General features: G+C 60.6%; 1 protein-coding gene across 2 annotated transcripts in view; it reads left to right on the top strand.

Moving 5' to 3' along the window:
- Positions 1-26,845, top strand: part of DAB2IP (DAB2 interacting protein) — a 123,957-nt gene that overhangs the window by 93,996 nt on the left and 3,116 nt on the right. For both annotated transcript variants that reach the window (XM_065878575.1, XM_065878576.1), the window contains 11 exons: positions 4,348-4,501; positions 6,216-6,314; positions 7,211-7,765; positions 10,829-10,970; positions 11,060-11,204; positions 13,880-14,116; positions 15,796-15,997; positions 17,874-18,052; positions 20,110-20,998; positions 21,628-21,780; positions 23,956-24,149. In XM_065878575.1, the coding sequence (XP_065734647.1) occupies positions 4,348-4,501; positions 6,216-6,314; positions 7,211-7,765; positions 10,829-10,970; positions 11,060-11,204; positions 13,880-14,116; positions 15,796-15,997; positions 17,874-18,052; positions 20,110-20,998; positions 21,628-21,780; positions 23,956-24,149 (2,949 nt within the window). The remainder of the gene's footprint in view (positions 1-4,347; positions 4,502-6,215; positions 6,315-7,210; positions 7,766-10,828; positions 10,971-11,059; positions 11,205-13,879; positions 14,117-15,795; positions 15,998-17,873; positions 18,053-20,109; positions 20,999-21,627; positions 21,781-23,955; positions 24,150-26,845) is intronic.

A 26,845-nucleotide genomic window follows, 5' to 3' on the forward strand; every position in this document is an offset into this window, starting at 1 on the left:
GAGGCTCTGATGCTGGGTATTGAAGGTTGGATAGGACAAGGGGATTTCTAGGTGGAGGGGACTGCCTGTGCCTGGAGGCCTGCCTGAGGGAATCGTGACCCCTGGGGAAGAGGAGCCCAGGGTGAGGTGGGACAGGCAGATGCACCCCGGCCAGCAGGGCTGCAGCTGAGCCCACGTGGTCTTGATGGGAAAGCCCCTCTTCATGACTCCATCGCCTGGGGGAATGCCTCTCCCTGCAGACCCTCTCTCCAGCACTTCAGTGTGTGCGTGTTACCATTTATTGCTATTTGAGACAGAGAGTCCTTCTTTATCTTTCAGATGAGGAAAGGGCCCCTGGGGGGGGGTTGGGGCACGGACAGGGGTCACTTCAGGAGGAAGCTGAGACCCTGAGCCGGTCACCTGCCTTCCCTGAAGCAGGCCTCGCCGGGGTCCGGTGGGCGTCCTCTCAGCCTTGTGAGGATTCAGCCAAGTGCTGTGTGTGCTGTTTCCTGCGGGCACAGCCCAGGGCGAGCCTGGCCCAGGTAAGGAGGGCCAGGCACGTGGAGCCCACAGCACTGCCGTGGGACCTGGTTCTGTGGCCTCTCTGACCCAGCGTGGTGTCCCTGGCAGGGTTGTTGTGAGGAGTAGCTCAGACCTGGGCTGTGGGGATAACCTGCACGAGCAGAGGTCCCCTGCGACGGATTTTGTCTTCCTTGGTGCCATCTCACCAAAGACTGAGGCTCTGGTCCCCAGATACCACAGGAGGTCCCCGGCGGGTGCCGTCACAGACCGAGCTGAGCACTGGGGGAGGCCACACAGTGGGTGTGTTGGGCCAGCTTCTCTCCCACCCCAGCCTCGGGGCAGCAGAGGCCCTGCGTACGATGGTGTCAGAGCGCAGACCTCCGCGCCACAGAGGGCCGCCATGGGCGGGGCTCCCAGACCAACCTGTGTCCTCCTTCCAGCAGGGGGCCTCGGGCAGATGCAGGGACTGCTGCTCCCTGAGCCCATCTTACCTTTCTGTGAAATGGGTAGATGAGTGTTCCTGGCAGAGTTGTGTGCAGTTGAAGGTGACCAGCTGGGTGCCCTGGCCGAGTGGAGGTGGGCGCCCACCAAGCTTCCTGGGTAGGGACACCGTGCCTGCTCGCTGCCCTCTTGCAGCACGGTCCCTCCCGGGATGGGCTTCTGGCCCAGCCTGGGAAGGCAGGAGCTGGAGGTGAGGAAGGAAGTGCCCAGCAATGCTGGCTGGAGCAGAGGCGGGCCGGGTCGAGGCCTGCCGTGGGTGATTGATGGGGCAGGGGTCCCTGCGGTGGAGTTTTAGGGGGTGCTGTGCTGTGGGCCTGGGACAGGGCTGGCTGGCTTCCTGGAAGAGGTAGATCTTAGGCTGTGAGGTGGGCCTGCTGGGTCCAGTGACCAAGTGACCATTTTCCCTCCCTGAGCCCCAGTCATCTAGCTTATCAGTCACTGCCACAGGAGCAGTCCCCTGTGCCAGGAGGTCCCACCCTGCAGGGTCACAGCAGACCAGCTCCCCTCTGGGCCCAGAGCTGCATGTCAGGGCCTGGTGAATAGGTGCCCCTTTCTCTCCCCCACGAGCCTTGTGGGGAGCGGGGGGCAGGTGGACTGCAGGCTGAGCGAGAAGGATATGCGTCTGCCTGTGAGTCAGAGAGCAAAGGCCCACTAGCCCTGCCCCATCATAGGGCAGTGGTCAGAGCCTGGCCCTCAGCTCTACTCCCAGAAGCACCTGGGAGATCTAGGAGTAGCCACTGGGCCTCCCTGGACACCCTCCCCCGCCCCCCGCAGTGAGCTTGGGCTGCAGGGGTGGGTGCGGCCCCTGCTTCAAGGTCCTCCCACTTAGAGAATCCCTGGGGAGGTGGGGAGGGTCAGGGCTGCCCAGCTGCGGCCAGAATGCCTTAGCCTTGAGCTTCCCGTAGTCCTCCATTCTGTCAGGAGCCTTCGCAGTGAGGCCTGGGCCAGTTGGGGCCTGCTTGTGGGGCAGGATGGTGGGGAAGGAAGAGGAGGGTTCTGCAGCCACGGGTTCCGGGGTTTGGCTGCTTTGGGGTCTGGCCTGGGCCCGCTGGGCTCCTGGGCTGTGGAACGAAGGCCCCCTCGGGTCTCCCTGGGCAGGCCCTGTCTGCTGAGTGTGCCTCTCTCTCCTCTCCCCAGCCGGCTCGTTCAGGTGCCCCAGGCAGGAGGCGGTGCCGCAGCCTGCCAGCTCCTCCCTATGTAGAATACTTCCTGGGTGCCCGCTCCACCCGCCCCAGCTCCCAGCATCTTACCTGGCAGGGCTTTCCGGGCTGGGCCAGAAAGCAGCCTGATCTTGATCGGTGGGCTGGGTTTTCAGCCCTGGACAGCGGGCCTGGGGGCTCTGGGTCTCAGCCCTTCCGAGGTGGGTGATTTCCCCGGCAACTGAGGTAGGGCGTCCCTTGTACTGAGGTATGGAGGGAGGCCCAGGGTGGAATCTCAACAGAGTGGATGGCAGACCCAGCCACCACATTGGTCAGTGCCGTGATGGGAAGGAGGCTGGGCCTTTCGAGCAGGACGTGGAGGGTTTGTCACCGGGAGAAGCCTGTCAGCACCTGGTGTGGCCGCAGCAGTGCGTGTGTGCGGTGTGGTCTCCCGGAGAGGGTTCTGGAGGAGCAGAGGCACCACAGCTGTGCGTGCCAGTGGCCTTGGGCCTCGAGTGCGTCCTGGGGAGGTTTGGCTGGGTTCTGACCTGACTTTAGCCTGCCTCACAGCTTCCCTCTGGTCCGCTCCCCTGGGAGCTTTCAGGAGTCCTGCCTGAGGGCATTGACTCGGCTCCAGGGATCTGGGCCCTGCTCTGCGCCAGCTTCATGCTGGGCACGGGGGAGCCCGACTGGGTCTCTTGGGTTGGGCTGTGAGGTCCCCAAGAGCTGGGGTCCCAGTTCCAGCCCTGATTCCCATGCAGTGCCTAGCACAGGACAGCGTGTCAGGGAGGGCTGTTGCCATGGAGAAGTATAGGGGCTGGAGGGTGGCCTCTGTCAGCCTGTGAAGCCCTCTGGGCAGGGTCTGTTCGGCTCATCTCTGGATTCCTGGGTCCACACATGGTGGACCTCAGGCCCTCTTACCACAGGTGGTTATGGAAATGGGTTATGGGGTGTATGTGCCCTACAGGGAGGTCTGTGGTGGTCCTGCCAGGCCTCACTGACCTGAGAGAGGGTCTTTGGCGAGACAGGGAGAGGTGATGGCCTGAGCCTTGGACCCGGAGGCCAGGAGCTGAAAAGCAGAGGGTGTTGGGGGAAGGAGGTCTGGGTGAGCTAAGGCCAGGGTTTGGACTGTGGACATGAGTAGGGGCGAGGCCTGCCCAGCCTCTCCCGGGGTGGTCTTTGCAAGCCTGACTGGTCCTCTGGCTTTTCCTGTGCCCCGGCTGTGGGAGGGGGCCCAGTGGGGCATTGCTGTGTGTCCTGTTGACTCTGGAAAGGGACGTTTGCCTTTCCGAGGTGGGCTCTGTCGAGCACCGGAGCAGATGCCGTCTAAGGCGCTTTCCTCGTGAAGTGCCGAGGAAACTGAGGCTCAGAGAGGGGAAGTGACTTGTCTAGGGCCACGTGGTAGGTGAGCAGTGGGCCCAGGTCCAAGGCCAGGTCTGTCAGAGCCAGTCCTGGTCCAGGTTCCATTTGGGCATCAGGTGGAGTGAACTACCTGTGCTCTTTGTGCCTGTGCTGGACCCACTGACTCTGGCCTGACCCCCGAACCCCAGCCTGTGGACCCTGTCTGAGTCTCAGCTCTTGGGCACCATGCAGAGATGGCTGCATCCCTTCTGTTTTGAGCCTCACGGTCTGTAAGAAAGGAGCAGCAGAGTTCCCGGTGCTCCTGCATTGCCTGGGGCCAGTGGGCGGAGTGGGATGGTGTACGAGAAAGGGTTCTGTCGGCAGTGATGTCCTGGACAAATGTTGGAACAGGGCAACTGCTTCTGTTTTGGATGGGGACTGGAGCAGAGGGGAGGGGATGGGATGGGGAAGGCACCAGACCCCCAGAAGGCTGCCTGGGTCGGGTCCGCTCCTCTCTGTGGGTCTCAGGCTGCTGAGAAGCCAGGTCCAGCCCTACCCTGCACCCAGTGCTGACTTTCAACTCCTTACCTCCCCGCCGGCCCCCCCCCCGGCCAACCCCCCGCCACTTAGGGGCTGAGCCCTTTACCCAGAGTCCTGCCTTGGGGCAAAGGGACTGGCTGGTCTCCGTGACTCCAGCACCATGATGTCGCCTCCCCCCAACTCTGCCTTACGACAGAAAGGACCGTGGGAGTTGAGGGGAGTGATTGCCTCCAAATGGGGGGTTCTGGGCAGGCTTCCTGGAGGAGAAGGGAAGGGAGGGGACAGGGCAGGCCTGACCTGACGCACCCTGCTGCCCTCCCCCCAGGTCCCATCTGATGCCGAGGCTGAAGGAGTCTCGCTCGCACGAGTCCCTGCTCAGCCCCAGCAGCGCGGTGGAGGCGCTGGACCTCAGCATGGAGGAGGAGGTGGTCATCAAGCCAGTGCACAGCAGCATCCTGGGCCAGGACTACTGCTTCGAGGTGGGTCCTGCCGCAGGGGCGGGGCGGGTACTGGTGTCCTCTTCCCGCGAGGCCAGGTCTCCTCCAGACGCCCGCCTAGAGTGCTGCCTGGCCTCCGCAGGGGCCAGGCTCTGGCCAGACAGCGGCCAGAATCTGTCATAGCTTTTGCCTCCTAAGAGACCAAGTGGAGCTGGGAGACGGGGGCTTCATTCCTGCTCTGTGGCCTCCTTGGAGACAGATCAGCACCGTCCCCCATGCTGGGAAGTACAAGAGGTCCAAGTGGGTGGGGGGGAGTTCAAGGCGTATGTGGAATGGCTCAAGCCCCAGAGCTGGTCTCGAGGCCTGCTCACCCCTCCTGCAAAACCACTCCAGTGCATTGTAGGGCAGTGGGGAGTGTCCCCTTTTCTGGCCCTGTCCCTGCCTCTGCGTGGTGAAAGGCAGAATCTTTCCTGCCCCGGCGTTCTGTGACCCAAGGTTTGAGAGCAGAGGGTCAGCCACCCAACCTGACAGGGCTGTTACCGAGGATCACCTGTCCAGTGCTTCCCTGTAGATGGGGAATCTGAGGCCCAGTGAGGGCAAGACAATGTCAAAGGTCACCCTACAAGCCCGAGGCCAAGCCAGAGCCAGGGTAACTAATGTCGCAGGTGTTGCTGGGAGTTCCTAATTGCTTCTCTAATTATTCATGTTCTCTTCCCACCTCTGTTTCTGGGAAGCTTCCCACCCCCAACAGTCTTGCATAATTAGGAGAGCTTTCTGACAGAGGCACGACCCTGGGACTAATAGGGCAACCTCCCGGCACCCCCAGCTCCAGGGGAAGAGGAGGGTGGTGCCTGGCATCTGCCCTAGCCCTGTGCCCACTGGGTGCCGTTTCCGGTTCAGGACTCCTGGCCTAGCTGGGCTCCTTCTGGCCTCTGACTTCTCTCTGGGGCGGGCTGAAGATGGTGCCTGCCCACTGGTCCACAGCAGGGGGTGCTGTGGCTTCTGCAGGCCCGTGAACGGCTAGATAAAGCGTCTGGTTCCCTGGTGGAGACCTCGGCGTGCCGGGGACAGCGGGAACAGGGCAGGAACAGCTTGGGCTGGGCTTGCTCACCTGGAGGAGACCAGAAGATGGGCAAGTCAGACAGGGAGGGGAGGGTGAGGGTTCCAGGCAGGACCCCAGGGCCCAGCACACCCAGACAGCCCAGTTCTCAGTGCTCTAGTCTGGCCCCAAGTAGGTTAGCCTTCTGTGACCGCCATTGCTGTCACTGTCACTTGGCAAGAGAAGCATCACCAGCAGGTGTCCGCTGAGGACCAAGGTGACCCTCGTGCCAACCCGTGGTTGTCTGCTAGGTGCCTGTGGCTCCACCGCTAGAGGGAGACTTGGGTGAAGCCTTGCTCTCTGACTCGTGTGGGGGCCCGTGCCCTCTGCCTCCCACCATCTCCAGGAGAATGAGGTTGGACTCAGAAAGGTGCTTTCCCGTGGTCAGAGGGCACTGAGGCAGGGGTGAGGAGCCAGGACTAGGCACCAGCTGGCACGGGGCTGGGCCACCCTCCTGTCACCGTCTTGCTCTGGGACCACAGGTCTTGGTGCACCACCCGCAAATGTGAAATATGGGAGTCGTTGTTCTGCCTCCTGCCTGGGGCTGGGGTGCTGTCAGACCCGGCAGCCGAAACTCCCCCAAGTCCTGGAGGTCCTCCATCACGCCTCCTTGCTGCCTTCCCCTCCCCGTTACGCTGTCCTGCCCGTCCCCCACAGGTGACGACGTCGTCGGGAAGCAAGTGCTTCTCCTGCCGGTCAGCGGCCGAGCGGGACAAGTGGATGGAGAACCTGCGGCGAGCGGTGCATCCCAACAAGGTGGGCCTGTGTCCGCTGTCCCCAGAGCACGGGGGTGGAGGCTAGACTCAGAGCAGAGCACAGACGCCGACGTGAGGGAGCAGACGGAGGGGTCTCTGGTGTGGCCTGGGCTTGGGGGTGCAGGCAGCCTGCGTGCAGGCAGGGCCCGAGCGGGCCGTAGTGCTGGGCTCTGAAAGAGGCTGGGGGCCTCGTGCTGGGGGCCTCAGCCTTCGAAGCTGTACACTGAAGACGCTGGGCCAGAGAACTGAGCACTGGGGTTTTGGGTGCTGGTGTCCATCTGCCTGGAGCTCTTGACCATCTCCCCCCCGGCCGAATCCTGCTCATCCCTTCGAGTCCAGCTTCGCTTTCTGTTCCCTCCTCCAGGCGAGCGCCGCCGGCCCAGGCTGGTGCCCTCCTGTGTTCCTACTGCCCCCAGGCTTCTCCCAGAAGGTTCCTGGGACCCCGACTGTCATCACTTGCTTCTGTGTCTGCCTCCCTGGCCAGCTTGGCCTGGGCTGGGTCCTGGTCGCCATGACATTACTAAGGAAGGGCCTTAGTGATGGTCTTACTACCTCTAAGTGACTTTGCAGACCAGCAAACTGCAGGGGAGCCAGTAAACGGCTGTCGTGTGCCAGGCATCATGCCAGCCTCTTACCTGCTCTGTACTCGGTTTTAATTCCCAAGGGAATAAAAAAAAGGGAGTTGAGGCTTAGATGGTCACTTGCCCACGGTCAGTGAGCTAAGGCGAAGTAGAGCAGAGATCCAGCCCCATAGCTCCACGGCCGTCAGACTCCAGAGCTGTCCCTCGCCCGGGGCCCGGTCCCTCCAGGCTCCAAGAGCTCTTCCCCGCTACGGGCTGGGCGATGGGCAGGCGGCTGGGCCCCCAGTCACCGCGGCCCCCCTGTGTGTGCGCGCAGGACAACAGCCGGCGCGTGGAGCACATCCTGAAGCTGTGGGTGATCGAGGCCAAGGACCTGCCTGCCAAGAAGAAGTACCTGTGCGAGCTGTGCCTGGACGACGTGCTGTACGCACGCACCACGGGCAAGCTCAAGACTGACAACGTCTTCTGGGGCGAGCACTTCGAGTTCCACAACCTGCCGCCCCTGCGCACCGTCACCGTCCACCTGTACCGCGAGACGGACAAGAAGAAGAAGAAGGAACGCAACAGCTACCTGGGCCTGGTGAGCCTGCCCGCCGCCTCCGTGGCCGGCCGGCAGTTCGTGGAGAAGTGGTACCCGGTAGTGACGCCCAACCCCAAGAGCGGCAAGGGCCCCGGGCCCATGATCCGCATCAAGGCGCGCTACCAGACCATCACCATCCTGCCCATGGAGATGTACAAGGAGTTTGCCGAGCACATCACCAACCACTACCTGGGGCTCTGCGCCGCCCTCGAGCCCATCCTCAGCGCCAAGACCAAGGAGGAGATGGCATCGGCCCTGGTGCACATCCTTCAGAGCACGGGCAAGGTGAAGGTAGGTGTGTGGGCCTCAGGCGGGACCCCACCTCATGTTGCCCCGTGGGAGGCTGGGTGACGTGATGGATTACCTACCGGTCCCCATGTCCACGTCATGGATTTCAGCTCTGGTGGAGGCACTGGTCACAGCCAGGTGAGTTTCTGAAACCCAAGAGATGCATCGTGGAGGGTGGGGACTTCGTGCTCCTTCGCCGTGGTTGGAGCTGATCACAGAGGCGGGTATGGAGCCCCTGGACCGGAGCACACCTTGCAGTGAGGAAATGGGTTTAGGGACTTCACCCACTGCCCCAGAGGGCTGGCCCCTCCCTGAGGCTCGAGGCGAGCAGGCCACGAGGCCCACCTCTGCCGGCACACAGGTCCCAGCGACCCAGACACACACGTCCAGTGAGGTGTTGAGTTTGGGACACATCCCAACAGGTGACCGCCAGGGTGCAGGCCGCTGTCCGAGCCCCAGACTCCCCCCTCACTCCCAGTTCACACACATGGGACACAGTCACTATTGCAGCCGTCTGTTTGACGGGCAGCCTGCCACAGCTACAGCCGTCCCCAGCTCCAGAGTCTCTAGGAGCAGAGCTCATCTAAAGCCCTCCAGCAGGCCCTACTTCAGGGCCGGGGCGGGGCCCCTCTCCCGGCCTTTCACCTGCCTCTCCCTGCCAGGCCACACCTCAGCCCCACCCACTTGGCTTTGGAGACAGGTAGGCTCCTTCTGGAAGGCTCCACACGCCTACCTGCCCATCCTACCTGCCCATCCGCAGTGGAGTGTGGTTCTGTGGGCCTCGAGGGCACACCTCCCCCTCTCCACCCTGCCCCCTCCCTTGGATGCAGTGGAGAAGGGCTGGACGTGGGGTCCATCCACGCTGCAGAGGCCTTGCGTGCTGGCCCCGGGAGCTGGGCCTCTGCCCTCTGGACGTGGTGTGGTTTGCGGCCTGTGGTGGGGGTGAGGGACTGCCCTGGTCAAGGTCCTGAGCCCTCAGCCTGGGCTTGGGGAAGACACGGGCAGGGCCGGGCCTCAGGTCCGCAGGCAGAGCCCAGGGCATGTGCTCCGTTGGGGCCCTTATCCTCTATCTGTTCCTGGAAGGCCCTGGCCTCCTTCGGGCCCTTCAGAGCCCCTGCCTGTTGGGCTCGTGGTGTGGGACCAACGCAGGCACAGGGAGGGGCGCTTTCCCAGCATGGGCCCCGTGGGGTCCAGCACTCGGTTCCTCCGCGTTGTTGGACCTTCCCCTGCCCCCAGCCTCCGACCTGCCTGGGCGAAGCTGCATGTGGGACCATCTCTTAACTTCTTGCTTAGCAGTGGGAAGGGGGCTAGAAACTAAGTGAATGGAAGCCCTGCCTCCAGAGGGAGTTCCAGGGAGGCAGCAGGGGCTGGAGCAGCATCCTCTCTGTCTCTGTGTCTGTTCTTCCAGTACGTGGCCCCCGAGGGCTGGGCTGGCCTGGGAGTCTGACTCCGATCTGAAGGGACCTTTGCTCTCATACTCACAGCTGAGACAGAAGAATCAGGGTGCTTATTGTGGAAGGAGGTGGAAGCCAGGGCTGCAGCCTCCCAGTGGGCCCTTAGGTGGGGAGAGCAATAGGTGGAAGGATAGGAAGTAACTCGGGCTGCTGGCATGACGTTTGTCCGAACTCTGACCACTTGGGCACTGATGGGTGCGATGCCTCTCGAAAGCACGTGACGAGGGCCCTGCAGTCCCGGGGGAGGGCTATGTGGGGGGCACCTGGCACGTTCTCCTGGCCGTCCCCCCTCCCCTCAGTGCGAGGGGAGGGACAGGGCCTGGAAACAAGAGACTCGGGCCCAGTGTGGCCCAGGTAGCTGTGTGGCCTTGGACAGGTCCCTGTCCTGTTCTGTGCCTCTTCCCCCTTGTTGGGTCCTAGCTCTAAGCAGAGAGCCCCTCCTCTTCCCCACCTGGGCCTCGCGCCTGCCCCAGGAGTTCAGGAAGCCCTGTGGGCAAGAGCAGAGCAGTACACGCAGTACTTACCTCTGCTGTCCTGTGTTCAGAGAGGGGGCCCTGGAGGTCACCTGTGGTCAGGAAGGGGTCCTCATGCTGTGTGTTCCCCGGAGAGGCCAACTGCCACTTCCCGCCAGCCCCTCCTGTCTCTCCATTGGCCAGCCAGCCAGGTCTCCGGGACCCGGAGTTCGGTTCTGTATTTCAAGGGACACTTGTGATTTCAGATGGGGCCCAGAGTCGTGCCCATCGGAGTGAGGAATTTCCAGAGCTCCAGAAGCCCTGGCCCGCACTGGCCAGTGCAGCCTCTGTGCAGGGCGGCCCCTGGCCCGACTGTCACCCTCCTCCGGGTCTCCGACTTCCTGCCTCCTGCCTATCCTCCCCCCCATCCCCCAAGTCACAAGGCTGGCCGTGGGCGTGAGGAGGCGCAGGCTCCAGGGAGGAGTTTCCACCTGGGTGATGCAGCAGGTTCATCGTGCAGCCTCCCTGTAGTCGGGAGGGAAGGCGTGGGCTCAGGTTCCCTCCTGGTGTCTGCCCGTGAAGCTGCGCCTGGGGCTGAGAGGCTGGTGGGCCGCCTTCCCGCCCAGGCCGAGGTCGGTGCTCTCTCCAACTGAGCACTGGCTCACTGCCTTCCAGGGCAGCCGGACTGCCTCTGCCTCTCTCTCATCCTTGCCTGTGAGGCTACACAGAACGAGCCCATGTCTGGTGTGGGAGACCCCATCAGAGTAATGGGTGGACAGTGGCAGCTGCTTGTGCGAGGGGCAGAGGGCAGCCCACCTGTCCTCTTCGACACTGATGGCACTGGGCGGGGGAGCTCCGCTCCCGTCACCCCACCAGACCTGGGCAGGGCTGAGCAGGGATTTGAGTTCCGCGGGTCCGGCTGGGATACGGGGGCCCATGGGCCGATCCGGTACCCAGCTCTGATGTGGCCATGGCTAGACGTCTCCCCTCATCAGGCTGCCCTGCCCTCACTCCCAGGCAGCCCCCACCAGTGGGTACCAGTAGCTTGGCAGTGGAGCAGCCTCGAGGAGCAGGGGCTCCTGGCTAGGGTGTGGGTCTGGAACCCTAGGGTCCTACCTGCCGAGTCTGCTCAGGTCCACTCTCCTCACCTGGCTCCACAGGACTTCCTGACAGACCTGATGATGTCGGAGGTGGACCGCTGTGGAGACGAGCACCTCATCTTCCGGGAGAACACGCTGGCCACCAAGGCCATCGAGGAGTACCTCAAGCTGGTGGGCCAGAAGTACCTGCAGGACGCACTGGGTAGGGCGTGTGGGCCGGCCAGGGGCAGAGGGCAGAGGCGGGGCAAGCTCGCCAGGTCCTCACTGTCCCCTCCTGCCCTCTGGCCACAGGGGAGTTCATCAAAGCGCTGTATGAGTCAGATGAGAACTGTGAAGTGGACCCGAGCAAGTGCTCAGCCGCTGACCTCCCCGAGCACCAGGGCAACCTCAAGATGTGCTGCGAGCTGGCCTTCTGCAAGATCATCAACTCCTACTGGTCAGTGCTGCCTCCGTGCCCTTCTCGGCCTCAGCTGCCCAGGGCCCCCCACCCCTGCGTCCCCCCTGTCCTTCTGTGTCCTTATGTGCAGGTGCCTACAGAGTGCCGGGCTTTGTTCCCTCCGGACAGCTCTGTGAGGGGCTCTCCTCCATCGTCCCCGACTCACGAACGGGAGAGCTGAGGTTTAATAAGGAGAGGAGAGGGGACACGCCGCACCTCACACGGCCTCAGAGTGGGGCTCTGGGATTGGAAGCCACCCTCTGCCTGACCCCGCTGAGTCTCGCTGGGCTGCCAGGCCCCCGTCCTGGTCCTTTCTGGGCTGTCAGACGTAAGCAGTGTTCCAGAGTATACATGCAGGACGTGGTTTGTGCAGTGGTGAGGACTGGACCTGGCAGTCCATCGCACATGCTTAACAGTGGGCACCAGCTGGTGCTGTTGTAGGTGCTGGGGCTGCCCAGGGAGCCAGACTGACAAGGCCCTGCTCGGGCACCCACCTGGGGCTCCTCACCTGTCCGTAGGAGCTGGTGCTCACTTCACAGGCTTGTGATCAGGCCCAGCAGGGGCCTGTGTGGGTGCCTGGACACCGGGTGTGGACCTCCTGCTGGGGCTGTAGAGGACAAAGGAGGTGGATTGGGCCTTAACTGGGACAGAGGTCTGCGGGCTCCTGGCAGCCCCAGAAAGGAGCAGAGGCGTGCTGAGCCGGCCGCTCATACAGGACCGCGGTCGGGGCCAGGATCAGTCCCGGGGCCGCTGAGGAGTGCTAGCCTGGCTCCAAGGCTAGCGTCCCAGGCATGTATGTCTGGTGGCGGCTGACCTGGTGCCGAGTACAGCCTCGTCACTGTCCAGGGGACCGTGCCGCCAGCCCCAAGCAGTGGGTATATTTTCACACTGGAGGAGCTGCCGAGGTTTCCTCCTCGGTCACTGCTGCAGCTCAGGACCTGCATCCCGTCCCCATCCAGGTCACTCTCCTGACCCCATTCCCACCCCCTGACCCCCAGCCATACCTCCCTCCTTTCTTTGATCATGTTCTTTCCCGGCCTGGCCTGTATCTGGCTCCCCTCTGCAGCCCTCCTTCAGGTCACCGCATATGTTCGGCTCCCCTCTCCTGGGCACCCTCGCTCACAGCCCCGCTCCCATCAGAGTGCCTGATTGTGCCTGTCCAAGTCCGTTTCCTGCACACACCCTGAGCGCCCTGGGGCCAGGCAGATTCACCAGCTCGGGCCTGGGCATACAGGAGGGCCCGGGAATGTTTTGCTGCTCCCGAAGGACAGGCAGAGGCGGGCCTGCTAGGTGAGCGACAGCCTTGGATCTGGGCAGAGGGAGTGGCCAGAGCCAGTGGGGTGGGCGCCTCCGGCCCAGGGCCCTCTGGCCCAGGGCTACACAGGGTGCTCACCTGGGGCCAGCCTGGCCTCTTGGGCTGAGCTGAAAATGAACCCTGGCACCAGGGGAAGAGGGGCAGCCAGAGAGCCTGCGCTCTGGAACACACTTCCCACCCTTGGGCTAGGCTGTGTTTTCACCCTCTGCCCCACTGTTCCCAGGGCGGACCGGGTGTGGGACACAGGGAAACATATCCACGGACAATGATTTTCTGTTTCCTCTTTCTGGCGTTTGTAGAGGCCCAGAGGCACCTCTCAGTTCTGAACAAGGCTGTTGATAGATGTTATCACTCAGCGCCTGCCCCCTGCCCAGTCCTGTGCCTGGTACTTCAGAGGCCAGGACTAAAGGTCACCTGCCCTCACTTCCTCTCTAGCCACGTCCTTGTTGGTTCAGCCACATTCACTGCCAGAGTCCACCGGGCTAGGTGCTGGGCTTGTTGGGCAGAAGCTTTTCAAGCTGATCAAAACCTCTTAAAAGTGTTGGGGGGTCCCAGCCTTAAGATGGCTCTGTGAGCTCGGCAGGGCAGGCCTTGTTGTTAGTGTGAGAGTGAGGACACCGAAGCCCAGGGAGGGCCAGGCCCTGGGTCAGAGCACCCTGAGCTAGTTAGTGACAGAGCCAGGTGGACTCTGGCTTCGGGGAGCGCCCATCTTCTAGGGTGAAAAGATAGGAAGGCCACTTATAGCTTGGCCTGGTGGGGCCTCCCTGTGGCAGCGGGGGGAACGCCCAGAGGAGATAGCCCCCAGCCGGGTGCCGGGAATGCGGCCTACACTCACCGGGTCCGCCTGGGGAGGCCACTGCCTCCATTTCCCTCCCCACTGAGAAAGTAGGGAGCCGTGTCCTCACCCTGTGGTTAGGATCCAGCCATCTTCTTGATCACCCCGAGCTCTGCTGAAAACCTCTAACTCTATAACGTTATTTGAGTCAAGGGAGTAAGTCTCAAAAGGCAGGGATGGGAACCATGGAGTGGTGGTCTGTTCCTACTGTGTTTTCCTCACTCTCCCCTAGACCCTGATGCCTGCCATGTGGGGAGGGGGGTGAAGCCCTCTGGAAGCTGGCCCTCACTGCCGGCTCCCCCGTGCCTGTGTCCCACCCCACTCAACCCCTCGGAGAGAGATCCACCTGACTGCGGCCCGGGCGGCCCTGCTCCTGTGCTCTCCCTGTGCCGGCTCACACAGCCCTCATGGTGGAGCAGGGCTGGAACTCGGTTCCATTGGACCCAGAACCGGGTCCCTGCTCTGCCCCCTCCGGTCCCGGCGCCCTGCCTGACGGCCAGCCCCACCTCGTGTGTCCCGGCACAGTGTCTTCCCGCGGGAGCTGAAGGAGGTGTTCGCCTCGTGGCGGCAAGAGTGCAGCAGCCGCGGCCGGCCGGACATCAGCGAGCGGCTCATCAGTGCCTCCCTGTTCCTGCGCTTCCTCTGCCCAGCCATCATGTCGCCCTCCCTCTTCAACCTGCTGCAGGAGTACCCCGATGACCGCACCGCCCGCACACTTACCCTCATCGCCAAGGTCACCCAGAACCTGGCCAACTTCGCCAAGTGAGTGCCACGTCCCCCGACGGCAGGGTCCGCCCCAGAGCTGGGCCGTGTGGCAGGCCAGTCCCTGCTGTCCTCAGTCCTTCCCCGCACCCCAGCTCCCCTACTGAACATACATGCCGCTGTGGTATGTTTCCGTGTAATTTTCAAAGGGGAGAAGACAAGGTATTTTTTCTTTCTGCTGCTTTTTTTTTTTTTTTTTTTTGGCGGTACGCGGGCCCCTCACTGTCGTGGCCTCTCCCGTTGCGGAGCACAGGCTCCGGACGCGCAGGCTCAGCGGCCATGGCTCACGGGCCCAGCTGCTCCACGGCATGTGGGATCTTCCCGGACCGGGGCACGAACCAGTGTCCCCTGCATCGGCAGGTGGACTCTCAACCACTGCGCCACCAGGGAAGCCCCCTTCTGCTTCTTTGAATGAACATTTTATCATAAGGATTCTCCCATGTACTTACCATTCATACGCTTGGTTTTGAAATGAGTGACTAATATGCCTTGGAGGGACAAGGGCCTGTGTCTCCTGAAGCCGACCCCTGTGGTTGGGCTTGTTTCGGATTGTCCTTATCTAAGGCTGCCAAGGACGTCTTTGCTAGTGAAGCACTTCAGTGTTCTCGCTGTACCTTAGAGGGAGTGGTTGGAAACGGAAGGGCTGGGTCATCAAGGCGCTCTCAGGAGGTGTGGCTGGGGTCCCCCTCTGGGCCTCCTCTGGGCCCGGCCTGCCCTCCGGGAGACAGCCCTACAGCAGGGGAGAGAGCGGGTGGATGTGGGCACACGGGCTCGCAGGAGGGCCCTGCGCTTCTTGGGAGAGGAGAGAGGGAGGCTTCCTAGAAGACGTTCTCCCCCACCTGCGTGTCAGGATGAAGGGCAGCAGGGGCACACAGGCCCGGGAGGGACCAGGCACTGTGCAGTCCCTGAATCAGCAAGTGCCAGGCTGGGGGAGGTGGGAGATGAGACCCAAGAGGAAAGCAGGGGCTTTTGAAGGCCAGGCAGGGTCTTGGAGCGAGGGAGAGGGTGAGAGTCCTGCAGAGTTCAGCCTGACTGCAGTGGGGCCAAGGGGGTGGAGGGGGCGGGACTGGCAGGCGAGAGGCTGGGAGGAGAGCAAAATTACGCTTCTGGTAACAGCAAAGGGATGCAAGTATTGGGCACGGGAGGTGGCGATGCTGGAGGCACTGCTGCGAGGTCACGGGGTGATTAGAAGGTAAGGTCAGCAGCCTGGCCAGTGGTGGGGGAAGCACGGGGGGAGCTGACCACGGCCGGGCTCCTCGTGCAGCTCTCTGCTGGGTGGTGGCATCTCCCCTTGGGGCAGGGAGCCCCAGAGGAGGGCGCAGGTCCGGGGTGCTGGAGATGACCGCAGACCTGGCCAAGCTGAGGACGAAGGGGGAGGTGCCCGTGGCAGAATATGTCTGAAAGCTCAGCAGAGAGACCTGGCCGGGCATGGACTGAGAGTCGTCTGCGCACCGGGCCATTGCCATTTGGAGGAAAAGAGGAAGGAGATTGTGACTGCCAGTGAATGGGGAGTGAGGGCCACGGAACCTTCCAGGTCCTGTGAGAAAAGGCCCAGAAAGGGTCTCTAGCCTTAGCCATGAGGGCCCTGAGCCAGAGTGGATTGGCTGGCTGGGGAGTAAGTGGCGAAGGGGGGCTCCTGGGTGGGGCCCAGGGCACTCACCCCGTCTGCTCGGCTCCAGGTTTGGCAGCAAGGAGGAGTACATGTCGTTCATGAACCAGTTCCTGGAGCACGAGTGGACCAACATGCAGCGCTTCCTGCTGGAGATCTCCAACCCCGAGACCATCTCCAACACGGCCGGCTTCGAGGGCTACATCGACCTGGGCCGCGAGCTCTCCAGCCTGCACTCGCTGCTCTGGGAGGCCGTCAGCCAGCTGGAGCAGGTGCCTGTGCACCGGGCCCAATGGGCGGAGGGCGGGCCGAAGGCCACCAGAGCTGCTTCAGGCCGCTACAGCTCCCAGAGTAGCCAGGGGCCCAGAGGGTTCGCCTGTGCGGTGCGGATCAGCGGCCCTGCCGGGCGCCGGAGCCCGAGGGCCCAGCCCAGGCCCTGTCAGCACTGGGGATCTCGGGGCCCACTTCCTCGGTGGGGAGCGCCGTGTTCACGCGGCAGCCCCCGCCCAGGGGAGACCGCTCTGTGTACTGGGGCTTTGGCTGTGGCGTTGAGTGGATGGAGTCCATTGCTGAGGGTGTGCTCCCTGCCTCCGAAAAATGTGATCAGGGTTAGCTGCTTCTCTGAAAACGTCCTTGCTCTGGGTTTTAAGGCCACCGATATGAAAAAGAAGACTGAAGATGCCACACCTCCACATGTCAGGCAGGAAGTTGCAAACCTTTCCAGAATTGCCCTTGGCCATCAGTTGAAATGGTTATTCCCTAGACCTCTCTGACATTGCTGCAGCCACCGTGGCCTGGGTTCCACTGTCCCAAGCAGCCCCAGCTCGCACAGTGAGCAGGTTCTTGGCAGCAAGGGCTGGGCCTGCCAGGATCCACTTACAGAACATCTGCTTTCCGGGGCTCTGTGTGACCATCTTACAAAAGTAGCTACTGCTGAACTAGGACTGGAAGGCCTTCTTACTCCTGTCCCGTCCCTAGGGGTGACCACTCAGGGCGCTCTGGTGTGTAGCCTTCTAGATACACCTGTGCATATGTTAAGTACACACATAGGCAAAGTCCCTTCCCTTTTTGTTAAAGTGAGAACTTCGCGTGCAGTGCCACATGCGTTTCTCACTCCTCCGTCATCGGCATCTTTTTACGACAGTACATGCCACACCGCCACGGTGACCTTTCTAATGGCACAGACTGTCCTGTCATGTGACTGCACCATTTAGTTTACTGGACGTTCAGATTAGGCCCAGCTTTTAACTACAAACATGCTGTTGCAGTCATTTCTGCTCCTTTATGTCCGTTGCCCTTTGGCTCCGAGAGACCCAGGAGGGAGAAATGGAAATGAGGGCCAAGGGCTTCTCTCCCTCCACTGCTGCCAAACACCATTCAGTCTCCGGCCACCACTTAACTGAGCGCCTGAGCCCTGCCACCGTCTTCCATGTCCGCGCAACCAGGCGGGAGCTACAGAAGTTGCAGCAGGATTGAAAGTCGAGCTGTTTGCCACTCACGTCTCTTCTCTGTTGACTACACGAGTTTTCACACTTTCTTTTTGCACAAAGCCCTAGATGGAAGCTGGGGCATAAGCCAGGGGAAGGCAGAGTCCCCTGTCCCCAGCCCGGAACGCTTAGCACCATCGCTCGAAACCAGGAGAGCGAGGTTTAGCCAGCCCAGGTGCCACTGTCTGCCCGACAGGCGTGTGGTGGTGCCTGCCTGGTGTCTGGGCCGTTGCCCCTGGGGCTCAGGTGTCAGGGCCCAGCCCACCCTGTGGAGTAGATGACATGGGAGGGAGCCATCCCCGAGCCAAGCCTCTCAGGTGGGGAGGTATAGGTGGGGAAGGTCCGGGATTCCGTGTGGCCTGTCCTCTCTGTGGGGGAACTGAGGTAGGACAGACCTGGGGTGAAAGGCTTGGACTAGGTTAGCGTTTCTCCCTGTGGGCCTCGCACCCTGTCCCAGAAACGTGGGGAGCTGGTAAAAACGTCATTTGCGATTTCTGGGCTCCCTACCGCATCCCAGACCTGCCGGATCTGACCTGTGTGGGAGGGCGGGCCTGCATTTCTGACTGGCTCCTTAGAAGTTTTGAACACAGTGGCTACAGCGCACTTGGCCTCCACAGGCAGCCCCAGTGGGTCACACCTGCCTCTTGCTGTGTTTTTGCAGAGCATCGTATCCAAACTGGGGCCTCTGCCTCGAATCCTGAGGGACGTGCACACAGCACTGAGTGCCCCAGGCAGTGGGCAGCTTGCAGGGACCAACGACTTGGCCTCTACGCCCGGCTCGGGCAGCAGCAGCGTCTCAGCGGGGCTGCAGAAGGTGGCGATCGAGAACGACGTCTCTGGGTAAGAGCTGCCGGGCGTGCTGGGTGTTGCAGGGTGCCTGTTCAGACAAGGCGCAGCCACCTGCAGTCTCATTTGGGGTGGAAGATACCTACGCTGGTGTTTATAAAACAAGCTGAATGAGACTCAGGTGTGTTTTTCAGGCCCTAAGTAGTGAAGTTCTATTTGGGAAAAATCAGGAAAGGCCTCTTGGAGGAGGTAGTGCTATAGTTTGGAGCTTAGGAAAAAGTAATACCTCCATTGGTGGAAAAGGCGTTCCAGGCAGAGGGACTAACACAGACAAAGGCCTGGAGAAAGACACCCCGTCTTTTGTTGAAGAACAATTACTGGTCCCAAACACTTCCACATCACTGGGTTGTATGTGTTTCCTGGTATTTCCTGGACCTGAATCAGAACCTCCAGAAGTGACGCTCCAGGGTGTGTGTTTTCAGGAGGAGCTCAGGTGACTGTAAGGCTTAGAGACTGGGAGCCTGGGAAACTAGAGAGATGCTGAGGCCCAGCTCTTGCTCTGAGCCCCCAGCCCTGGGACGAGTGCCCAGTAAATACAACAACAGTGGAGGGGGAGGCAAAGTGTTCTCTGAGTGATGACATCAAAATGAGGACCTTGGCATTTACGGTGAACTATTTATGGTGCAGTTGTACGCTCCCCTCCTCTACCAGGGCCATCTTGGACCAGCTAGTGGGGATGAGGCTGGAGCAGCAGAGTTGGGAGCTCTCTGGTTCTGAAATGGTGGCGGCAGCAGGCTTTTAGCAGACGAGGGCGTTGAGATCAAGGACCTGGGGATGTGGTGCGAGGGACTGGAGGCCCAGGGGGAGGCGGGAGATGCAGAGACCTTGATGCCCCTTCTCGGGTCCCTCTAAGTCTTGAGGGGCCGTTCATACAATCTTCCAAGTGAGGCAAAGCCGAGATTCAGGTGGGGAACACACCTTAGCCGAGTGGTGGCTCGAGAGGTGTCCGGGCACATGGGTTCTCAGGAGACTTGAGCTGGCTGTGTGGAAGGACGGCCCAGGCCCATGGCTGGTCTGGGTTTCTCCCGGCTCCACCTGCTGCCCTTGTCCACTTCTTCTCGGCCCACAAGTGCTGTGGCCCCGAGTGGCCGCTACCTGCCCTGCCTAAGTCCCATCACCTGGGACTTGGCAGTTCCTCACCATCCCAGGCTAAGCCAACTCCTTTCTAAGCCCATGTTGAACCCCCAAGTTCTTGCTGCCTCCAGCCCACTCAGAGCCCTGTTCACCCCCCGTATTCTTCCCTCCAAAGCCCACCTGGCTTTGTGCCCCCTTCCAAGGAGTTGGCTTCCAGGGAGGGGCCAGGGAGAGTCTGGGAGTCCGGGGTGGGGGTGAGGGTATGGCCTGCCACGGCAGGTGCAGGCCCTCCCCGCCTGAGTCACGCCCGGAGGAGCCTCCTCTGATTCCTCGCTTCTGCCGGAAGCGCCAGCCCCCGCCTGCCAGTCAGACGGGTGGCAGCAGGAGGGTGCAGGTGGAGGCTTCTCTCAGCTCAGGCCCCCACCTAGTTGCCAGTGTGACTAGGAGCGAGAGGGAAGAGGCAGAGGGAGCCCCCGTGGCTTTGAAGCCCTAGTTCTCGGTGCAGGACCCTTGGACAGCAGAGAGCCACTGCGTCGTGGGTTTGGATTTAGTCAGAGGGATTTTCCAGAACACTTCAGGCCCCAGAACCTACCGTCCCAAGATGCAGCTGAGCAGGGGAAGGGCCTGCCAGGCCGCCTGGCCTGACCCTGGGAGCGCGGGTCCCTAGTGCAGAGGTTCCGTGCTGGAGCAGCCATCAGCCCCTCGCCCTCGTGGTGGCTTCTGCCAGGGTCAGCTGCCCGGGCTGTGGTTTGGTTTTGCAGCTGCGCCACTGGGCCCCGGGACTCTCCCACTCTCACTACCCCCACACCTCCTCCCCTCCCCGCCTTCCCTCTTCTCCCCTCCCCTTCCCCCCACCCTGGCTCAGGCCGCCGGGTGGGCGGCAGGTTGGCGGGGGCTCTCGGTTGGGACCCGCCTTGGCCGCATTCACAGTTCTTCTCTTCCCCCTTCTTTCCCTGTGTGTGCTTGTCTCCCTGCAGTCTGATAGATTTCACCCGGTTACCGTCTCCAACCCCCGAAAACAAGGACTTATTTTTTGTCACAAGGTCCTCCGGGGTCCAGCCCTCACCTGCCCGCAGCTCGAGTTACTCGGAAGCCAACGAGCCTGATCTTCAGATGGCCAACGGTGGCAAGAGCCTGTCCATGGTGGACCTCCAGGACGCCCGCACGCTGGACGGGGAGGCGGGCTCCCCGGCGGGCCCCGACGCCCTCGCCGTCGACGGGCAGGCACCTGCAGCTCAGCTGGTGGCTGGGTGGCCGGCCCGGGTGGCCCCAGTGAGCCTGGCAGGGCTGGCTACGGTGCGGCGGGCAGGCCAGACGCCGAGCACAGCGGGCACCTCGGAGGGCGCGCCGGGCCGGCCCCAGCTGTTGGCGCCGCTCTCCTTCCAGAACCCTGTGTACCAGATGGCGGCCGGCCTGCCGCTGTCTCCCCGTGGCCTTGGCGACTCCGGCTCCGAGGGCCACAGCTCCTTGAGCTCCCACAGCAACAGCGAGGACCTGGCAGCTGCCGCCAAGCTGGGAAGTTTCAGCAGCACCGCCGAGGAGCTGGGGCGGCGCCCCGGGGAGCTGGCGCGGCGACAGGTGTCGCTGACTGAGAAGGGTGGGCAGCCCCCGGGGCCGCGGCAAAACAGCGCCGGCCCCCAGCGGAGGATCGACCAGCCGCCGCCCCCACCCCCGCCGCCGCCTCCCGCGCCCCGCGGCCGGACGCCACCCACCCTGCTGAGCACCCTGCAGTACCCGCGGCCCTCGAGTGGGACCCTGGCGTCGGCCTCGCCCGACTGGGCTGGCCCTGGAGCCCGGCTGCGGCAACAGTCCTCCTCCTCCAAGGGCGACAGCCCCGAGCTGAAGCCTCGTGCCGTGCACAAGCAGGTCAGTACTGCCGGGCTCCGGCGCCGGGGGGCGGCCTGAACCCGTGTTGTGCTGCTCCTCCTGGCCGTGTCATCGCCACCCGCACCCGCTGCCATCCCATGCTGAACGATGCCCCACTCGTCCCCATCCCACCAGCCTGTGCACCCCCCGGCCCCACTGGCCCCTGCCTGCGTCCTGTGAACCAGGGACACTGCGGCCCGGGGGTGCCTCTGCCAGTTTCCTCAGAGACAGCTGGGGTCAAGGAGGAAGAGGGAGGGGTCCGTCCATCTCCAGTTCCAAGCCTGTTAAAGCCTGACCCAGGTAGGGGTTGACGTGGCCCCCAGGCCCCCTCCTGCTCTGAGATGGCCTCCAGGGCTGTACACGCAGTAGGGTAACAGATGTACTGTGGGCCGGACACTGACCTGGCGGGCCAGGTCCACTCGCTCTCACTTGGGCGGCAGAGAGCCACGCTCAGGAGGCCACCTGGGCTCTCGACTCTGCTTCAGGCTACCTGGAGTTGCCTGGGCCGGGGGCTGCATCAGACGTGCCCAGTCAGCTAAAGATTCCTTCTGAGCCACTTGTCCCTGGGGCTCACCCAAGGCCACCCCCCACCCCTCCCTCCAGCCCCTCACAGCTGTGTTTCATCGCAGGGCCCTTCACCCGTGAGCCCCAATGCCCTGGACCGCACGGCCGCCTGGCTCTTGACCATGAACGCGCAGTTGTTAGAAGACGAGGGCCTGGGCCCAGACCCCCCACACAGGGATAGGCTAAGGAGTAAGGAAGAGCTCAGCCAAGCAGAAAAGGTAAAGCTGGACCCTGGCAGTTCGGGGCAGGGCGGGCTGCCTCCCCGAGGTGGCTGGCAGAATCCTCTCCCCTCGAGCCCTGAATTCCCACACATGGCCAGTCCCCTCTCAACCCCTGGTCCCACGTGAGGACAGCCGTCAGTGGAATTTGGAGGATTTAGCTTAAACCTGAGGTTTCCTACATGGGCTGCATGTGAGACCCACCCAGGAATCGTATTGAATCCAGACCCCAGGAGGCACCTTCCCTAAGTGACTGGGCAGCCGAGCTTCTGAGCATCTGGGACTTGAGGAGAATCCAGGACCTGGGGGGTCAGGGGTGCCTAAGAGGTGCATGGAGACCCTTGGGGGGAGCCTCACGCATGAAGAGGCAGAGGCACGGGTCCTGGAGACAGCAGGGAGGCACCCCGGCCAGGCCCCTCCGCTCTGGGATTGTGCCTACCCGCGGCCTGGCTTTCCCCCAGTCCCCGTCTCCACCAGGGTCTGGGAGAGAGAGCCAGGGAGGGGTGATGTCAGATTGCTACCGAGATGTTTTCTTCTTTCCAGGGGAAAAATATTGGTCCTAAAACATCCAAATCCCACCCCCAACGTACATCTAGTATTTGGGTGAGCAGTGGGGTGCTTCAGTTCTCCACAATTCTTTTACTTATTGTGGCAGCTGCCCTGGATCCATGGCCGGTTCCCATCTCCTCCTGGAGGCCAAAGCCCAGGTTGACACAGGACCAGTGCAAGGCCCCCCAGAACAGCAGCCACTTCCCCCACTCACCGTGGGTGCCCTCGCCCCTCTCGGCCCCAGGAAAGCCTGTAGCAGCCTCTCAGGCGAGGGCACGCAGGGCGGGGTGTCCGCTCTCCCTCGCACTGGCCTGGGGTCAGCTCCACGTCCATGCTGCATTCCGCCGCCTCCACCATCCCCTTGGTCCACTGCATCCACCTGCTTTCACCATTATTGCGTGAACGGGACCAGGGGACATGGGGCACAGTGCTCCAAGAGCCAGAGTTTGGCTGGGGAGCAAGGAGGGCCAGCTTCACCCCAGGCTCCTTGCGTGAGTCTGGGGCCAGGCTCTGCGCTTTTCTGAGACCACCTACCTTCCCATCTGTGAATTACAAGGAGTGTCTGAACGATTTCAAGGGTCAGGCTGCAGCTGGAGTGTTCTCTTTCCTCGTGCCTTGGCCCAGTGAGCTGCTGTTTCTCTCTTTCTTTGCCATTAACCCTCGCAGGCAAATCCTGGAGTTCCCTTGAGCTCCTTGAATACCTGGTCCTGCCTCTGTCAGGGAGGGCCCTCCCGACCCCACTCTGACCAGCCGTGCAGGAGACCTAGGATGGGGCTGTTTCTCCCAGAGCTGGGCTCTCCTCTGGGGCTGGCTTTGCTTTAGGAGTTACATTTGCTGCCTCCTGGCCTCTGGGCAGTCCTTTGCTGATGAGTGAATTGGCTTCCGATGCCCGAGACTCAAGGAGAGGCCCTTCCTGCCTTCCCCGTTCCCTGTATTCTCACAGTACCCGGCGCCCAACCTCTCCAGCCCCTTGATTCGGGTGTTGACCCTGCCTCGCTCTCTGTTCAACTCGCACAGCCTCCCAGCTCACTGCTTCTCTTGCCGCTTTATACATCCCTCCTCCTCCCTGAAGGCCGAGAGTGCTGGGCTGAGTCAGATCCAGAAAGCCCTAGACCACTGCCTTTAATCTCTTCCCCTGACTTCCCATGCGACTTGCCACGGCTTCAGGGTCAAATCGAGCCTGGGAGGCTAGGATCTCACCCCATCGGTCACTGTGCTCCCCACGTGATTGGGTCATTTGCCTTCTGGGTCTCGGCGTCCCTTCCTGTGGAGCCCCCGTCTCTCAGAGCACTGTCATCTCCTTAATGTACCCAAGAGGTTTATAACTTTTTTTTATTATGAAAAGCTCAAGACCTTTACTTCTGAGGTCTGGTTTGAGTCTTCATCTGCCTCATAGCTGTAGGTTGGGCTGGCGGGTGGGAGAGCCCCGGATGGGGGCCAGGCATCGAATGTCACTGGCCCCCTCTCCCTGGGCGTCTCCCCGCTGTGGGAAGAGGACTGAGATGGTGATGGGCCCTGAGGCATTCCGAGCCGGGCTGCCTCCCATCCTGTGCCCCTTCCCCGGGCTCATGAGGCTGTGCTCTCTGTCCTGGGTGCTGTGCCCATGGCACGCCGCCCTCCTAGCAGGACCTGGCAGTGCTGCAGGACAAGTTGCGAATCTCCACCAAGAAGCTGGAGGAGTATGAGACCCTGTTCAAGTGCCAGGAGGAGACAACCCAGAAGCTGGTGCTGGAGTATCAGGCGCGGCTGGAGGAGGGCGAGGAGCGGCTGCGACGGCAGCAGGAGGACAAGGACATCCAGATGAAGGGCATCATCAGCAGGTGAGCGCGGCCGCCTGTTCCTCCTCTGCGCCCGCTTCTGGCCCCACGCGCACAGAGGAGCGGACCGTCCGCTGCCCTCCAGGAGGCCCGGATCCGAGGGCGGGGCTGCTCAGCCACAGGGTGAGCCGAGTGTGGAGAGAGAAGCGTGTCCGAGGCGGTGGGGACAGTGTGGCACAGGCCCGGAGGCGGGAGGTAGCCCAGAGTGTGGGGGGCCCACATGGCGCAGTGTGTGTCGATGGCGGAATGTGAGGTTGGCCGAGGCAGCCGCATAGGGCCTGGGCTCCCTGTAGGGAGTCATGTTTTCCTGGTGCGCACTCACAGGGGAGTTCAGGAGCTGGATGCAGGTGCCGGGAAAGACAGTGAGGGTCCATTCCGGGGCAGGAAAAGGAATGAATGTCAGTTACATGCAGTGGGTGAGGGTGGGAGGTGGGAGGGAAGAAGTAGCCGGAATGAGTCCCGGACTTTTACCAAGAGCATCCAGGTGTGTCATGGTGCCAGTTACTGAGATGGGGAACTTTGGAAGAAGAGCAGTTTGGATGGGGACGGAGAGAGATGATGCCAGTTTTGGACATGTTGAGTTTTAAGATGCCTGTGGGTTATGCAGGAAGATTTCCAGGTGGACCATGGACTGTAATGCTGACTCTCATCCTTATTGGTGGCTTATCTTTATTTCTGTGTTGATTCCCTTCTCTCTTCCACTCTGCCCACGGATAAAGTGGATACACCCTCCTGCATGTCTGCAAGCAGGGAATGTAGTCAAGGTGTAGCATTCAGACCAGCCCACAGGGTCCCAGTCATGGAGTTTACTTCCTTATGACAGTACTACCAAGTGCAAGAGGAGACCGTGTGGACTTACAGCTTGTTTGTTCACATGGTACAAGAGCCTGTCATCAGGACAGATTCAGCAGGTGTGCAGTAACCAGGATGTTCCCCCACCTGGCCTCATGCTCCGTCCACTGTAAAGATCCTTCCTTAATTCCTCCTGTTCAGACCACCTGTTTCTCTGCTTCTGATTATTGCTTGCTTGATTTACCTGTGGGTTTCTTCTTTGTAAAATGGTTAGCGTGAGCAGAGGGCCTATAAGCAGGGTGACTAGAAACCCCGTTGACTGAACTTCCAGCTCTGCTCTTGGCTCGCCTCGTGTGTGTGCTTCCGAGAAAGGAAACACTTTTCATTTAACTGCATTCTCATCTTATCTGTTCTCTGAGAGGTGCACGCTGTCCTGAATCCAGTAACACGTTCACTTCTACTAGCCAAGCCTGGTATTTCCTCCCTGCTGTACACGTCAATTAAGTCAATTTGGTTGACGGTGGTGTCCACGTCTTCTATATCCTTACTGGTTTTTCTCTGTACTTGTTTTCTATCAATTATTGAGAAAAGGATAATGAAGCTTCTAATCCTAATTACAGATTTGTCTGTTTCTCTTTTCATTTCTGTTGGTTTTCACTTTATGTTCACTGAAACTCTATTCGTAGACACATACACATCTAGGCTAGTTATGTGCTGTTGACGAGCTCATCTCTTTATCATTATAAAATCATCTTCTTTATCCCTTGTAATACTCCTTGCTCTGAAGTCTACTTTGTTTGATACTAGGACAGCTGCCCTAACTTTCTTCTGATTGGTATTAGCCTGGTATATCCTTTTTCATCCTATTTATACTTTTAACCCAATTATGTCCCTCATAATAAAGGGAGTTTCTGTTACAGACACCTTATTGTTCTTGCTTTTTATCTAATCTGACAGTTTTCTGCCTTTTAATTGGAATGTTTAGACTATTTACACTTAATGTAATTGTCAATATAATTACATTTAAACTTACTATCTTGCTACTTGTTTTCTATTTGTACCATCTGTTTTGTTCCTTTTCCTGCCCCCTTTTAGATTGAGTATTTTTTATAATTCCACTTTATCTCCTTTATTGGCATATTAGCTGTATCTTGTTGTCACTTTAGGGCAGGGGTTAGAAACCTTCTGTAAAGGGGCAGATAATAAGTGTTTAGACTTTGCAGGCCATATGGTGTCTATCGCAACTGTGTAACTAATATGCTAAAACTCCGCTGTTCTAGCAGAAGCATGTGCGTGGTGTGGCTATTTACGAAAACTAGCAGTGGACCCAATTTTTCCCTTACCCAGGCTGTGATCATAGGGACTCTGATAGTATCTTTTTCTTCTGGCTGATTTACAGTTTTTTTCTTTATCATCCATTGCCAGCAACTTGATTATGAAGTGCCTTGACATGTTTTCTTCATGGGTTTGTTGAGCTCTTGGATCTGTGGGTGTGGGGTTCTGCCTCCTTAGTCTGTTTTCTGGGACTTTAATTGCATATACATTAGGCTGCTTTACGTTGTCCCACGTCTTACTGATGCTCTGCTGTTTCCCTTTTTTCATCTTTTTCCTGTGTTTTATTTTAGATTGTTGCAGTGTCTTCAAGTTCACTAATCGTTTCTTCTTAAGCGTCTAATCTGCCGTTAATCCCATCCAGTATTTTTTCATTTCGGGTGTCGTATTTTTGCCCCCAAGTTTTCAGTTTTCTTTAAATCCCATCCATTTCTTTTCTCATCATGCTCACGCGTTCCTCTGTTTTCTTGAACGTGTAGAATATATTTATAACAGTTGTATTAACGTCCTCGTCTACTAATTCTATCATCTGACATCTTCTGAGTCTGTTTTTATTGCTTTTCCTCCTGGTCATG

The sequence above is a fragment of the Phocoena phocoena genome, chromosome 6, assembly GCF_963924675.1.
Source record: "Phocoena phocoena chromosome 6, mPhoPho1.1, whole genome shotgun sequence".
NCBI lineage: Eukaryota > Metazoa > Chordata > Mammalia > Artiodactyla > Phocoenidae > Phocoena > Phocoena phocoena.